The sequence below is a fragment of the Prinia subflava genome, chromosome 1, assembly GCF_021018805.1.
Source record: "Prinia subflava isolate CZ2003 ecotype Zambia chromosome 1, Cam_Psub_1.2, whole genome shotgun sequence".
NCBI lineage: Eukaryota > Metazoa > Chordata > Aves > Passeriformes > Cisticolidae > Prinia > Prinia subflava.
Genome location: NC_086247.1, coordinates 145304842 through 145317118, shown reverse-complemented (window position 1 = coordinate 145317118; position 12277 = coordinate 145304842). Strand labels below are relative to the sequence as shown.

Here is a 12277-nt window from a genome sequence, read left to right as displayed (position 1 = left end):
CCTTTTCTGGGCTCCACAGTTAAAGAAAGAGAGCTACTGGATAGAGTCCAGTGAAAGGCCACTAAGCAAATTCCAGGAGCTTCTCTCACATGAAGAACAGGTTGAGAGAATTGCTGGAATTGTTCAGTGTAGAGAACGCTCAGGGTGAGTCTCATGAAAGCATCGAGAAGGGAGTGGAGAGATCAGAGGTAATGACCACAAGTGGAAGCACACGAGCCTCTGCCTGAACCTCAGGTAGCACAAGAGCGCTGTGAGGGCAACAGCGTCAGAGCAGGTTGTGCAGAGAGGTTGTGGAATCTCCCTGTTTGGAGATAGCCAGAAGGCATTTGGAGTGGTCCTGGAAATCCCACTCCAGTTGATCCTGTTTGAGCAGGGGGAGGCCCAGATGAGCTCTAGAGGTCCCTACAAAACAAACTGAGTTGTTTTGTGATTGTGTGGTAGGAAACCTGGAAAAATCTGAGCAAGGTGTTGAGTAGGAAGCTAGTGTGGAGGAGCTGGGAGAGAGTGTTCAGTTCTTCTGTTTATTTTTTGATTGAAGATCTGTTAAACAAAGTAGTTGGTTCTCAAACAAATATCTTTATAGTAAGTTGTATAGGTGAGATATTCTAGCTACTAGTGGGAGACTGACATAGGCTCTGTTTGATTTTGACTGTATTTACTTCATCAACACTAGTAGAAGACTTGCTATCTCTGAGAATGTCAGTATTCATGATTAACCTTAAAGCCATGAAGTTTAGTTCTGCTGTTAAATAAATGATAGGCTTTAAGAGAGCTGAGGCCCTGCCTTTTGGGTTCCTCAGGAGGAAGGCAGTGCAGCACAGTGCCCAGAACTGTCCAGCTTATCAAAGGGAGGTGCCACTGCCAGTGTTTCCATGGGATACTGCAGCTGCAGGAGCCCCTCCTGTGGGGGCAGGGATTCACCTTGCCTCGGGGCACCAGCGAACCTAACATACCCCTGCTCTAGTGACCTGGAGAGACATTCCTCCCCTGCTTAACACCCAGATTGATTTATTTATGCAAAAGCAGGTTATCTACTTCACGTATTGATCGTATTGATCGCTGTCTTTGGCAGCTAGAAGATAAGAGTACTGAGAGCAGGCTCTGCTCCTTGCCAAGGTTCTGGCAGTGTCAGCAGTGTTATGTGCGCTCCAATTAATGAAAACTAATCGTTCCTAAGCTGCCTCTCTACTTTATGTGCATAGTTGCAGTGTCAGTGACCAGAGGCCTAAAACCCTCTGTTAAGCTTGGGATTTTGAGCATAAGCTCTTGAAATTTTTCTGGTCAGAAGATTTCAAAGTGAGCACTTTTATTTTTTTCTTTAAGATGTTTAAGACATTCTCTAACATGGATAATTATGACTCCAAAAATTTTTTTTCCAAAAATTTCTTCAAAAAGTATTTGAATTGGTCTTTGCACATACATGAATGTTTCATGATAGTACAACATAAAAATATGTGTGCTTTCAGCTGAAAGTAGTGCATTTCATAATTCCAAAAGCAAGCAGTAGAATGGTGTGTACAGCATAAATATTTGTATTGGTGAACTACAGCCCTTGTAGGCTCTGCTGAGTTGAACACTAGTGGAGCAGTTCTGTCCTGAGTAATAAGAGAATTTATCTTCTAAAAATGAGGAGTTTTCAACTTGTTGATGAGTTTTCTGTGGAACTAGTAACTTCTTAAGGAGCTACTCAAGTTATAATTGATATTCTAAGCCATTAAATAAGGACTGAGATCATGTTTTCTAAAAATGTGCTCTGGTGGAATCAAAGATGAAATTGAATAAATACTTTGAAACATTTGTACTTTTTATACAGTTTGAAGTGGCACATAGTGAAGCCCACAGAATGCAGGTGGGATCTCTGTATCCTGATTGTCATTGAGTATGTAAAGAGCAGCATTCATATGCATAATTCCTGTAAATTTATGGATGTGAAGAATTTCTGAAATTGTGCTATGAGTTGAGTCTGTTCAACTCTACTGAGCTATACTGCACTGCTCTTGCAGTTACAGAAAATTTTCCTTATAAACAGAGGCATCTTTATTCATCTCTAGAAAAGAGGAAAATGTATGAAGACTTCTGTGGCGATTTTTAAATGATGAGTCCCTTCAGATTTTGCAAATGAAAATCTCTAATACTGTTGGAGACAGCTCTGAACACTTCCAAATGGAGCAAAGTTAAGAATATGTGCTGTGCATAGCACTGGAGACAGTCACAGTTTATTTTCACTGGTTTTTTCAGGCAAATTCTTTGTAAAACTAGAAGTGCATGAAGGCAAGTACTTTTTAAAACATGATCTGATACTGTGACAGATGCTGAACTCTTACTCTGAGATTTGTGGTCTTGCTTTTTTGATCCGGTTACAGCAGAGTGTGTATTCCTGGTGAGCTCTCCTAGGGATAGTTTTTAGCCTCTGACATACGGATGAGTGATGATCCTTGTGACAGGAAGAAAAGTTGGTGCTTCCTGTGCAGAGCTACACTTGGATTGCAAAGTGCTGCCGTGGTAAAGCAGTGTGTGGTGAGCTGGTGTTCAGTGTCTCATACACCTCTGGCTCTCTGAGCGTTCTTTGACATTGGAACTCACTCACAGTTTACTCATCGTGTTGGGATTGGTTTCTCATGTCAGTATGCTTCAACTTTTATATTTCAGCTGTATCCTACTCTGATTATGTGTGATGCTTACCTTGATGTGGTTTGTGTTCCTTCTTGTGTTTTATTTGTATTTTACTTGTAGACTTTTCAAGGACCTTTTTTCTTCTGTACTTTCACAGTTCACAGGAGGGTAGAATCTCAGTGTTACCACTGGTAATGGAAGTGTATTAATGAAGGACCACTGCTTCGGGCTGAGGAACAGAAATTGATGTGTTTTGGTGTAGGCTGGACTGTGTTTCTGGGCTGTTAAAGAATTGATTTGATTTTGGTTTAGAGGTGTTTCAGATTGTCACTTCAAGAATGGATTCTGTGTTGGAAGGTGTTATCACTGAGGAGTTACTGTGAAAGATGGAGTTGGTATGAAAAGATCATAACATTACCCAGCAGAAACTCCTTAAGGAGTTAATTGTCTATTTTCTAGACTTGAAGCTGCATACACACCCTAAAGCATCTCAGCTGTCTCCAGGTGTACCAGTGGTGCCCCAGTAATTTGTGTATGGGCTAGGAAATACAACTCATTGCCTACAGCAGACCAATATCCTCCAGCAGCAGTGTCTACAGGCTTGACCAGGGTGGTTTAGGGCATTTCAGACTGCTTCTAGTGCCTGGGTGTGTAGTTAAATGAATCCCACAAGGAAGCAGGCTTCCCTCCCTGGTAGAGAAGGTAGAATGTGCTAATGTGACAGGGTAAATTGCACGTGCTGGATGCCCCCTCTAGACTTGGATGTCCCAAGAGAAGTCTGTTTGCGAGATCTCTTTAAACATTGATTGTAGTCGTGACAGTTTTGCTGTGGTTCCTAAATATTTTAATTTTCTCAATGTACATTTGGAGATGGTAATATATAAATGTCTTAAATTGGTTTTTTTAAGATTGTGAAGTAGAATTCACGATGCACTTCAATCTAGTGCATATAAACCCATAGGGATTCTTTGGAGTTTTCCCTTGAGAATTCTGGTTACCTGGTTTGTGTGATATTTCAGGATCTATACTCTTAGAAATGAAAGATAAAATGAAACTTAACACCTTTATACAGCTAGTTTGTCACAGAGAATGTCAGCTAGCTAGTTATCTAGTATATAGTTTGGTTCTATCAAAGGTCAGAATCACTTCAGATTGACTGCTGTAATATTGATTACATAAACAGAAGTAGGACTGTTCTGGAAAAGTACAGGGAGTTACTTTTAGTATCCAGGCAAAAGAGTTTTAACCTGACAAGAGAGAAGAAATTTTACATGCAGTAATCATTGCAAACTCTGCATGATACATATTTTAGGATGTTTTTCCTGAATGGGACAGCTTTGTCAAACTGTTTGTCTCAAGGACAGAAAGTTGTCTTGCTGTGGCAAAAGATTTACGTAAGAATCAGATCATGGTTTTAATTCACATGCTATCCCATTTCTGATAATTGATTGTTTAAATGTTCTAATGCAAAATGTATTTGTTAGTAAAATGGGTTATTAAAACTGAAAATGGAGGTGGCTTTCAGTTAAAGCTGTCTTGAACAGCAGTGCTTTTTGGTAATTCATCTTTTTGTTGACATAAATTTGCTTCTTTTGGTACAATTTATGAAGTGCTCACAGATTTGCATATTCATTCATTGCTTTGGTATGAATGTACAGTTTTATTTCATAACCACCAGTCTTAGATCATAATTATCCACTGAATGGTCCAAATCTCACTATGATTTTTTCAGAAATAACTTGATAGGTTCAAAGACAGTTTTTGAAACACAGAATTGTTTCACCCAGACAGCATTATCAGACAGGAAGTAGCTACCAATACAGTTACCCCTGCTGAAGGCCTTGCTCCAAATTCTCATGTCTATCTTAAAAGTTTAATCTTTGTTTAATGTCCCATTAGATAGATTGAGGAACTGTTCAATAGCATACTAGCCAAAGTTTGTCTTGGGAATCCCAGCCCAGTTGTGGTTGTTTGTCTCCAAGAAAATGGTTTGATTTGGTTTACTTGGAGAGGTAGCTGGTTAAATTGGTCAGAGCACAAATGCTGAACATCACCTAAGGAGAGCAGATCATATGTAAGGTAATGGAAATTTCCTCCATTTTTAAGGTGTGCCTGAACATTTGAACATTCATCTGATAAGTATAAAATGCTGATTACTGTATTCCAGCATCTTTATAATTACCATATAGTGCCATTCAAAGGTGATGTTTTAGGTCTGCTTTTCTGGAAAAGAACGAATCCTGAGATTTCTGCTGTATATCATTAGAAGGACTCCCAAATGCTTCTTCTGGTAGTTTATTAAATGAGTGGGGCAAACACCTGTTTGACATCTAATTTATGAAAGTGTGCATTTACAAAGACCGTGCTGAAACATGAGGCAGGTGAAGCAACAGTGATCCTGCAACACTTGTAACATCATCTTAGTCTCTCCCCTGCGTATGGGACATCAACAGTGTGCTCACTTTGTAAGGAAGACAATCTTTCCATGCAAAAGTACTTACAGGTTTCTGTGGCCCCTCCAGTTCTGATGGTATGTTTTTCAGTGCCTGAGCACTTTCCAGAGCTGTAGCATGAGGTTCTGTGTGTGTTTACTGCAAATTTGCATCTTTGAAACTTTTTTCAGATAGGATACAGGGTAGAAAACACCTATGCCAAGAATTCTGTTGTGTTGTAGGTATTGTATCTGTAGCCCTTTGCATAAACACATTGTTCAGACTTGCATTTGAGACTCTTCTGGCAGGATGCATAAAGGATGCTTTTACAGGATGCTTTTGAGATAAAGAAAGGATGGGGCAGGCAGCCTTTGCTTACTGCAACACTGCAGCAGTGCTGGATGCTGTTGGATGTGGCTGTGCCCTTCCATAGGGGCTGCCCAGTATCCCTTATCCTTTCTCCATTGCCCTTTATCCCTGTATCCTTTATCCTTTCTCCATTGTCCTGTGTTGCAGTGAGTGCCACCCTCCTGCATCTGCAGTAGGAGCACTCGCCTCAGGTGTTGTGCTGTGGCAGAGGCAGTGGTGAGGCTCTGGTGGCAGAGAATAAAGGAAAGGTTCACTGGTTGGGGAGGTGTTCAGTGAGCAGGGGCCCTGCTTGGACAGGGTAATTCCCTTTGCACGCTGTCCTGAAGAGATTATCGGCATCTCTGACTGTGACCATACATGCATGGGAGAGCATTTGCTGACAGCTCACCATTTATCTCAACACCTTTGGTTTTTGGAGGTGAATGATGGCATTGCAGTGGAATGTGCTCAGCACTCAGTCAGCCATAGCATCTTTCTGTGGCTGAAAGAATCTTCCTGTGCTGCCTTTGACCTTGGGGCACTTCTGCTGCTGCCTGCCTTGTAACCAGCACAGTTCCACGCTGTGAACTCCAGCAAAGAATTGATGTGGCTGAACTTGCTTTCATCTGGAGATGCTCTTTTCAGCATATCAATTCCTGATCTGGTTCCCCAAGCAACAGCCAGAATGGAGGACTCTTGGTAGAAGTGACTGCCATAGGAAGTGGAACACTTGTAGTTTATTGTGTGTTGTAATTTCAGCTAATGCCTTAGATGGCTATAATGAATTTCGAGTTTTAACTGCATTGTGGACTGCTTCAAATTCAGGGGTTTTCCTCCTTTCCTCCTTTCCCCTGTTGTATGGTGCCCATTTTTTTTCTGATACACCAGTCTTTCCAGTGCTGAAAGATTAGCTCATGGGTGCAATAGAAAGTAACAGAAAGTTACACAACTCAGTGTTCTCTTTTGGATCAGTGAATTAGTGCAACTTACTTCGTACCATGATCACAAGGCAGGAAAGGAAAACAATCACGTCTTTTAAGTAGTATTCTGCCATGAGCTGAAAGGGAAAAAATCCTGTTTCTGTGTCACAGCTGGGGTCTCCTCAGAGTGGAGAGATTATTTTGAGCTGCGGTGAGATAACTATTACAGTAGTTGTTGTTATTTGACCTGTTTAGAGGTGAAATTCTTTTCCTGTGACTACAGAAAAGCAAGGTAATATTCCGTGGTTTGCAGGGAGCAGGTTTAATGTTTTATCCAGAGGAACAAGACAGTTGTTGCATTTGAATTAGCAATGATTTTTCTAAAGAAAGTAAATTTTCCTGGAAACATTACCTCCAATGCAGTTATTTTCAGCCATGTGTGTTAGTGTACAATCTCCTGTGTTGCTGGGGGTTTTGTGTTCCAATCTCCACATTGACTCTTTGGCTTCTGTAACTTCAGTCTTCCTACCTAGTAACAGCCAGAGTCCTGCAGGCCTTCATTCTGCCTGGTGTTTTGGTATGGGCTGCCATGAGCTCTTTGCCAAAGCACTGGCTTTTTTCCAAAAAGTTTCATGTCATCTGCTGTTGTTGATAGATAAGAAGTCTTTCTCAGTGGCTTTCTTGAAGTTTCTCACCTTTTGTTCCTTTCTTGATCTTTGCTGTTTTCACACAAATACCACAAATTCTGCATTAGAAGCGTACAACATTTTTATTGAAACTGAATCTAATACTCTGTCCTCCCATAAGCTTCTGGTAATACCTAGATTATAATATACTGAATTTATCTCCAAACAGTAGTTAGTAATACTCTTAAGTATCACTGGTTTAATATTTTGATTTTCTGAAGCTTGGAAGTTGTATTTATATAGTATTTCCTCCTTTTTAGAAAGGCCTTGACTTTTTTGTGTATTTTTTCTTTTCTCTTTGCTGCTGAGTTTTCTTAATCTGATCTGCTGCTCACATTCAGTAAAAAATGGACTGGAAGTACCAAAATGACTACAGTAAGGAGAATTGTTAAAAAAACCCCAACACCCTGCATTTGAACTGTTTGGAAAAGGCCTTTTTTGTGAAAAGGTTATCAGGGATGGAAAGGTCCTGCTAAAATAGACTTACAGGGCTGAAATGTTATTATTTTACTGAGTGGTGCTATTAATCACCTTGATTTAGGGAGTAAAAGCATAAACAGGGTCTGAGTAGCTGTGAGGTTGCTATATTAATGTGTATTTGGTGGTAGATATAACAAATGATAGTGCAGCAGCCTCCTGCTGCCTTCTCTCGATGTTTTTGGTGTTTCTTTCCTCCTTCTTGCTGTACTTGGCTGTCAGAATCATAAAGGAGTAGTTTCTCTGACGAGTCCTGCCCCTTTTCCTGTCTCAGCACAATTCATCTTGCTGAGCATTCTGCAGGCACTGCGGAAGAGCGCTCGCTCTGCCTTGAGAGAAGAGCACTGGAGGATTGTTCCCAGGGCTGCTGACAGCCAGCACTGACGTGTGAGCACGTGCTGATCCCAAGTGCTGACCTCTTCCTTGGCTGTGCAGACTGATAAGGCATGGCCAAGGCTTGGGTAGGCTTTGGTGTGGCAATGATCCACTGAGAAGCTGGGTTGATATCAGGGATCTCTAGGAGAGTCCATGATCTTCCCTTAAATAACTTTGTTCCTGCAGCTGTTGTGCCGGGGAGGAGAGATTCACTTGCAGAATAGGCTGATACACTGTGGGGGATTAGGAACTCAAAGCTTACATGATAGGTTGTTTTGTTTTTATTCAAACTCCAGGTAACGAGAAAATTTGGATTATAAATAGAAGGCTTAACAGTGGGAGTAATATCGTATAGATCATTTGTACACGTGAGTGAATGACCTTCATAACTAGCCTATGAGTCATTCCTGTGAGAATAAATTGGACTACAAAACAATTAACTGCAGTGGTTGTACTTGCTGGTTGATATGCTAGATTGACAAAACTGGCCTTTTTTTAAAATGGGCATTGTGCTTGTTTTGGAAATTATAATAATTCCCATATTTCTACACTCAAGTGTTGGTTAACTTCTATAAAGATACTAATAGGTCATCTTTATATTGAGGAAAACTTGCTTTACATGGGAAAAAAGAATCTACAAAACAAAAAGTGTCTGAGGTAGAAAAAAGTCTTGCTTGCCAGGGCATGTAAGATAAAAGTTTGGTCCTGTGTTGTTTTACTCAATAACTGTGGAGGTTAGGAGAGGGGTAGGAATATTTTTTAGCAGCTGCCCTTGTTAAGCATAAATACCTTGTGATGTTTCACATTTAAGTAATTGCACATAAATCAGATGGTAACTTACATATTTTTGTTATCAGGTTGATTACTTAATGATGCATAAAGCGTATTGCATTAACTTGGTGATTTATCATAAACCAGCTTGGATTTTTGTGGAGGTACCAGAAGTGGAACAAATCCTGCATTTCTGACCTTCTCTTTGGCAGTTGTAATTCTGAACAGTCAGGCAGTCACAAGTCTTTCCTTGCTTTCATACCTCTATTGCTGCTATCACCACGTTCTGCATTTTTCATTAAAAGATTATTCTGAGCTTTTAATACTGAGTCTCTATGTGCACAACTTGGTAAAATCATTTGTGTTCTCAATAACACTCGTTCTGGGAGAGTTGTGATTGATGAAGAGAGTAGTTGTAGTTCCTAAACTTTTCTGGTTTTAATGTAAGTATTATCTTTATTGACTTTCTGGTTTATTATTGTGATTTTTTTTCTGTTGTTCTTTGTCTTGGGAGAATTAGGAAAGAGCAGTTTTCTGATATTTCTAGTAAATAAAGACTGCTTGTATAGGTGCTGGCGTTGTACCCCATGGCCTGACACCTCCCCCATCTTTTTTTTTTTCCTTTTTGGAAAGAGACTATTGTCTTCCTGGTGGGATGGAACAATAGCCGTTCTGAATGACACAGCAGTGGGACTTGAATTTGAAATAACATTTTATCCATGACCCCCTTTCTCTATTTTTGCCCTCTCCCTCCTGCTTGGTTCAGACCAGATGCCTCTTTGGGACACTGTGTGTAAACCTCCTTTGCTGCTAAATGTGTATCAGAATACGTGTTTGGAGTATCTAATGTGGCAAGTGCTAAATTAAACACTTGGAACGCTTTAGGATTATGAGTCACCAATCCCTGGCTGCTGTTTTTAGATTTCAATAATTAATACAACTTATCTGGAAGTTACTTTTCAGATCATGGTGATCCACAATAAATTTTGAATAGAAATAAGCTGGAAAGTTCAGGTATCTGAATGCAATATTTTCCATTAGGTTTACTAGTTTTTAATGCTAAACAGGTAAAATAAGGAAATCAACTACTTTTTATATATAAAATTATTTTTAGGTCCAGAAGCAAGCAGAATTTAGACCAGAAGGAGTATAGGAATTACCTTTGGGGGAGACTTAGTTCACTAGCCTCATTTATTTCAAAGGAAGAAGCTTATCTGTTAACAAAAAATGTTGTTATTTTTAAAAAAAAAGAGTCCCTAATGATTAAATACAGAATCATTCTGTAATACTAACCTCTTAAATGTTGTCTTCTGTTTTGTAGAAGACCCTTTCGAGGACTTCTTCGGGGGCAGGCGGGGTCCAAGGGGAAGCAGAAACAGAGGTGGTGGAGGATCATTTTTCTCTGCCTTTGGTGGATTCCCTGCTTTTGGAAGTGGTTTCTCTCCATTTGACACAGGTAAATGTCATAATACTTAAGAAAGAATGCAATTTTGGCTCACAAAGGATTGCAGTATAATAAGCTGGCTTCTTAATTCAGCTATTCTATGACTGATTTTTTTTTCTAATTAAGCTGCTCTCTGTAAGGTGTAAATGTAAATAAAGCCATAGTTAAGGGTATTTGGGCTACCTGAAAGTTCATATAGGGTGAACAGATCTTTAAGAAGGAGAACTTCCTGTTTCTTTATTTTGGTGCTACAGTTTCTTTATGGCTTTAGAATTCCTTCGTTCTCTTTGCTCTCAGGAGTGTGATGGCTGTAAAATTACATTTATTCAAATGCCTTCTTTTTCAATAGGTTTTACTTCGTTTGGCTCACTGGGACATGGAGGCCTTACTTCATCGTTCTCCTCTACGTCATTTGGTGGCAGTGGGATGGGAAACTTCAAATCAGTATCAACCTCAACTAAAATAGTTAATGGCAGAAAAATTACTACAAAGAGGTAAGTGATCTAAATAGATGAAACTATATGTAGAGACTTACATACCTATAATTACATGCATATAAATATACTGTATCTTTGCACACACACACATAATGATACACGTTTTTATGTTTTTCTACTTTGGGTATTATGTTCATCATATTACTTGGATTTCTCTGAATGCTTAAAAACGTTTTGAAATATTTTATTCAGTTCTCTGTTTCTTCTTGGCATTGTTGAGGTACTTAATGCTGTTCCTGGGGCTCTTTTAGGCTTCAGAACCTCCTGTGTAGTGCTACACCTTTTATTATGGTCCTTGCCTACTGTCTGCCCAGTCATCTTGAACTTCTGAAAGGAAAGTGTGCTTAGTGTCTACTGAAGCTTTACTGGGAATTAGGAAGAATTTTAGTTTTGCAGATCTTAAGAAAGAATTTTCCCTGGCATCTGCTTAGTGTGCCTTCCTAGGCAGTGAAGTCTTTTCTAGTAATTTTTTTCTGTCTGTTAAGTGAAATAAGCAACTGAAGCCTGCTTTGGAGGAAAATGTGCCTGTTTGTTGGAAAGTGAATTTTCAATTCCAGTACACAGTGTACAGTGTACTTTCTCTCCATTTCATGCTTGTGATGGGGAAATCATTGCATTTGGGAAACCCAGGTCTTAGTTAGCTATAGAAAAACCTACATGGAATATTGTAATTAACATAGGAGTAATAAAAAATTACGGAAAAAGCAAGGGAGGATGAATTTTTTTGTTAACTTGTGTCCTGTACTTGTAAGTGCAAGGTTCTTCTGTGAATTGTTGTACTGGAGAGCTCCTATCATCTTGATCACTTAAAAACAGCCTCTGGATCACATGCTAGTGTGGTCATGATATTTTTCTGTGAGTGTATTCTGGAAAAATCTGAAAACATAAAAGCTCTTTAATGATCTCTCTTTTCAATCAGGGATACTTGAATTTTGTAACATGCATGCTGGTCATAAAGTTGGTGTATAGTAGGTCTACAAATTACTTGCTCTGATCAAATTAAAAGTGGATGAAAGGCTGTGCTGTGTGCAGAATTGTGACTGGATCTAGAATACCATACATTTAATGAACTGGTAGGGACTAAATGCAATGTCAGGATTGTGCCATTGATCTGTCAAGGCATTTAGGCCTAGATATCAGTGTGTAGTGTGAGCACAGCTGTGACAGTGCATGAGGAGGCAGCTGTAACTGTGAACTGCACATCCTGCAGGATTCCAGCTTCCAGCAGGCAATTTTCCTGACTAAGAGTGGGGAAATGCAGATGGTTACTGGGGCCAGCTCAGTGCTGGTAAATACCAAAGCTTGCCAAGTACAATTGCATTAAGCAGGTGGTGCTCTCTCACAGTTTATCTAAACCTGGGGTCTGGGGTGTGTTTAAAACTACCTGCAGTGCTCTGAAATGGCTCATGGTGTTTTTGTCCTGCAGGATTTTTGAGAATGGACAAGAGAGAGTAGAAGTTGAAGAAGATGGCCAGTTAAGGTCGCTAACAATAAATGGTAAGGAGCAGCTGCTACGCTTGGATAACAAGTAATTCAACGCACGCATTTAACAGAAATTTTAAGCTATAACAGCCACCATTTGAGGATTGACAGGAACATTTTTTGAAGATTTCAAACGAATTCAACTTTCTGTATATCCGTACTCAATCTTAAGTAGTATAAGTAGCTCACGGAAGCTCGTATTTGTCATAGACTTTTGAGTTAATTGTTGGGA

General features: G+C 39.7%; 1 protein-coding gene across 3 annotated transcripts in view; it reads left to right on the top strand.

The window, feature by feature from the left end:
• DNAJB6 (DnaJ heat shock protein family (Hsp40) member B6) overlaps nucleotides 1–12277 on the top strand; it is a 57230-nt gene that overhangs the window by 14357 nt on the left and 30596 nt on the right. For all 3 annotated transcript variants that reach the window (XM_063415795.1, XM_063415787.1, XM_063415777.1), the window contains exons 6-8: nucleotides 9944–10078; nucleotides 10416–10560; nucleotides 11990–12060. In XM_063415795.1, coding sequence (XP_063271865.1) covers nucleotides 9944–10078; nucleotides 10416–10560; nucleotides 11990–12060 — 351 coding nt within the window. The remainder of the gene's footprint in view (nucleotides 1–9943; nucleotides 10079–10415; nucleotides 10561–11989; nucleotides 12061–12277) is intronic.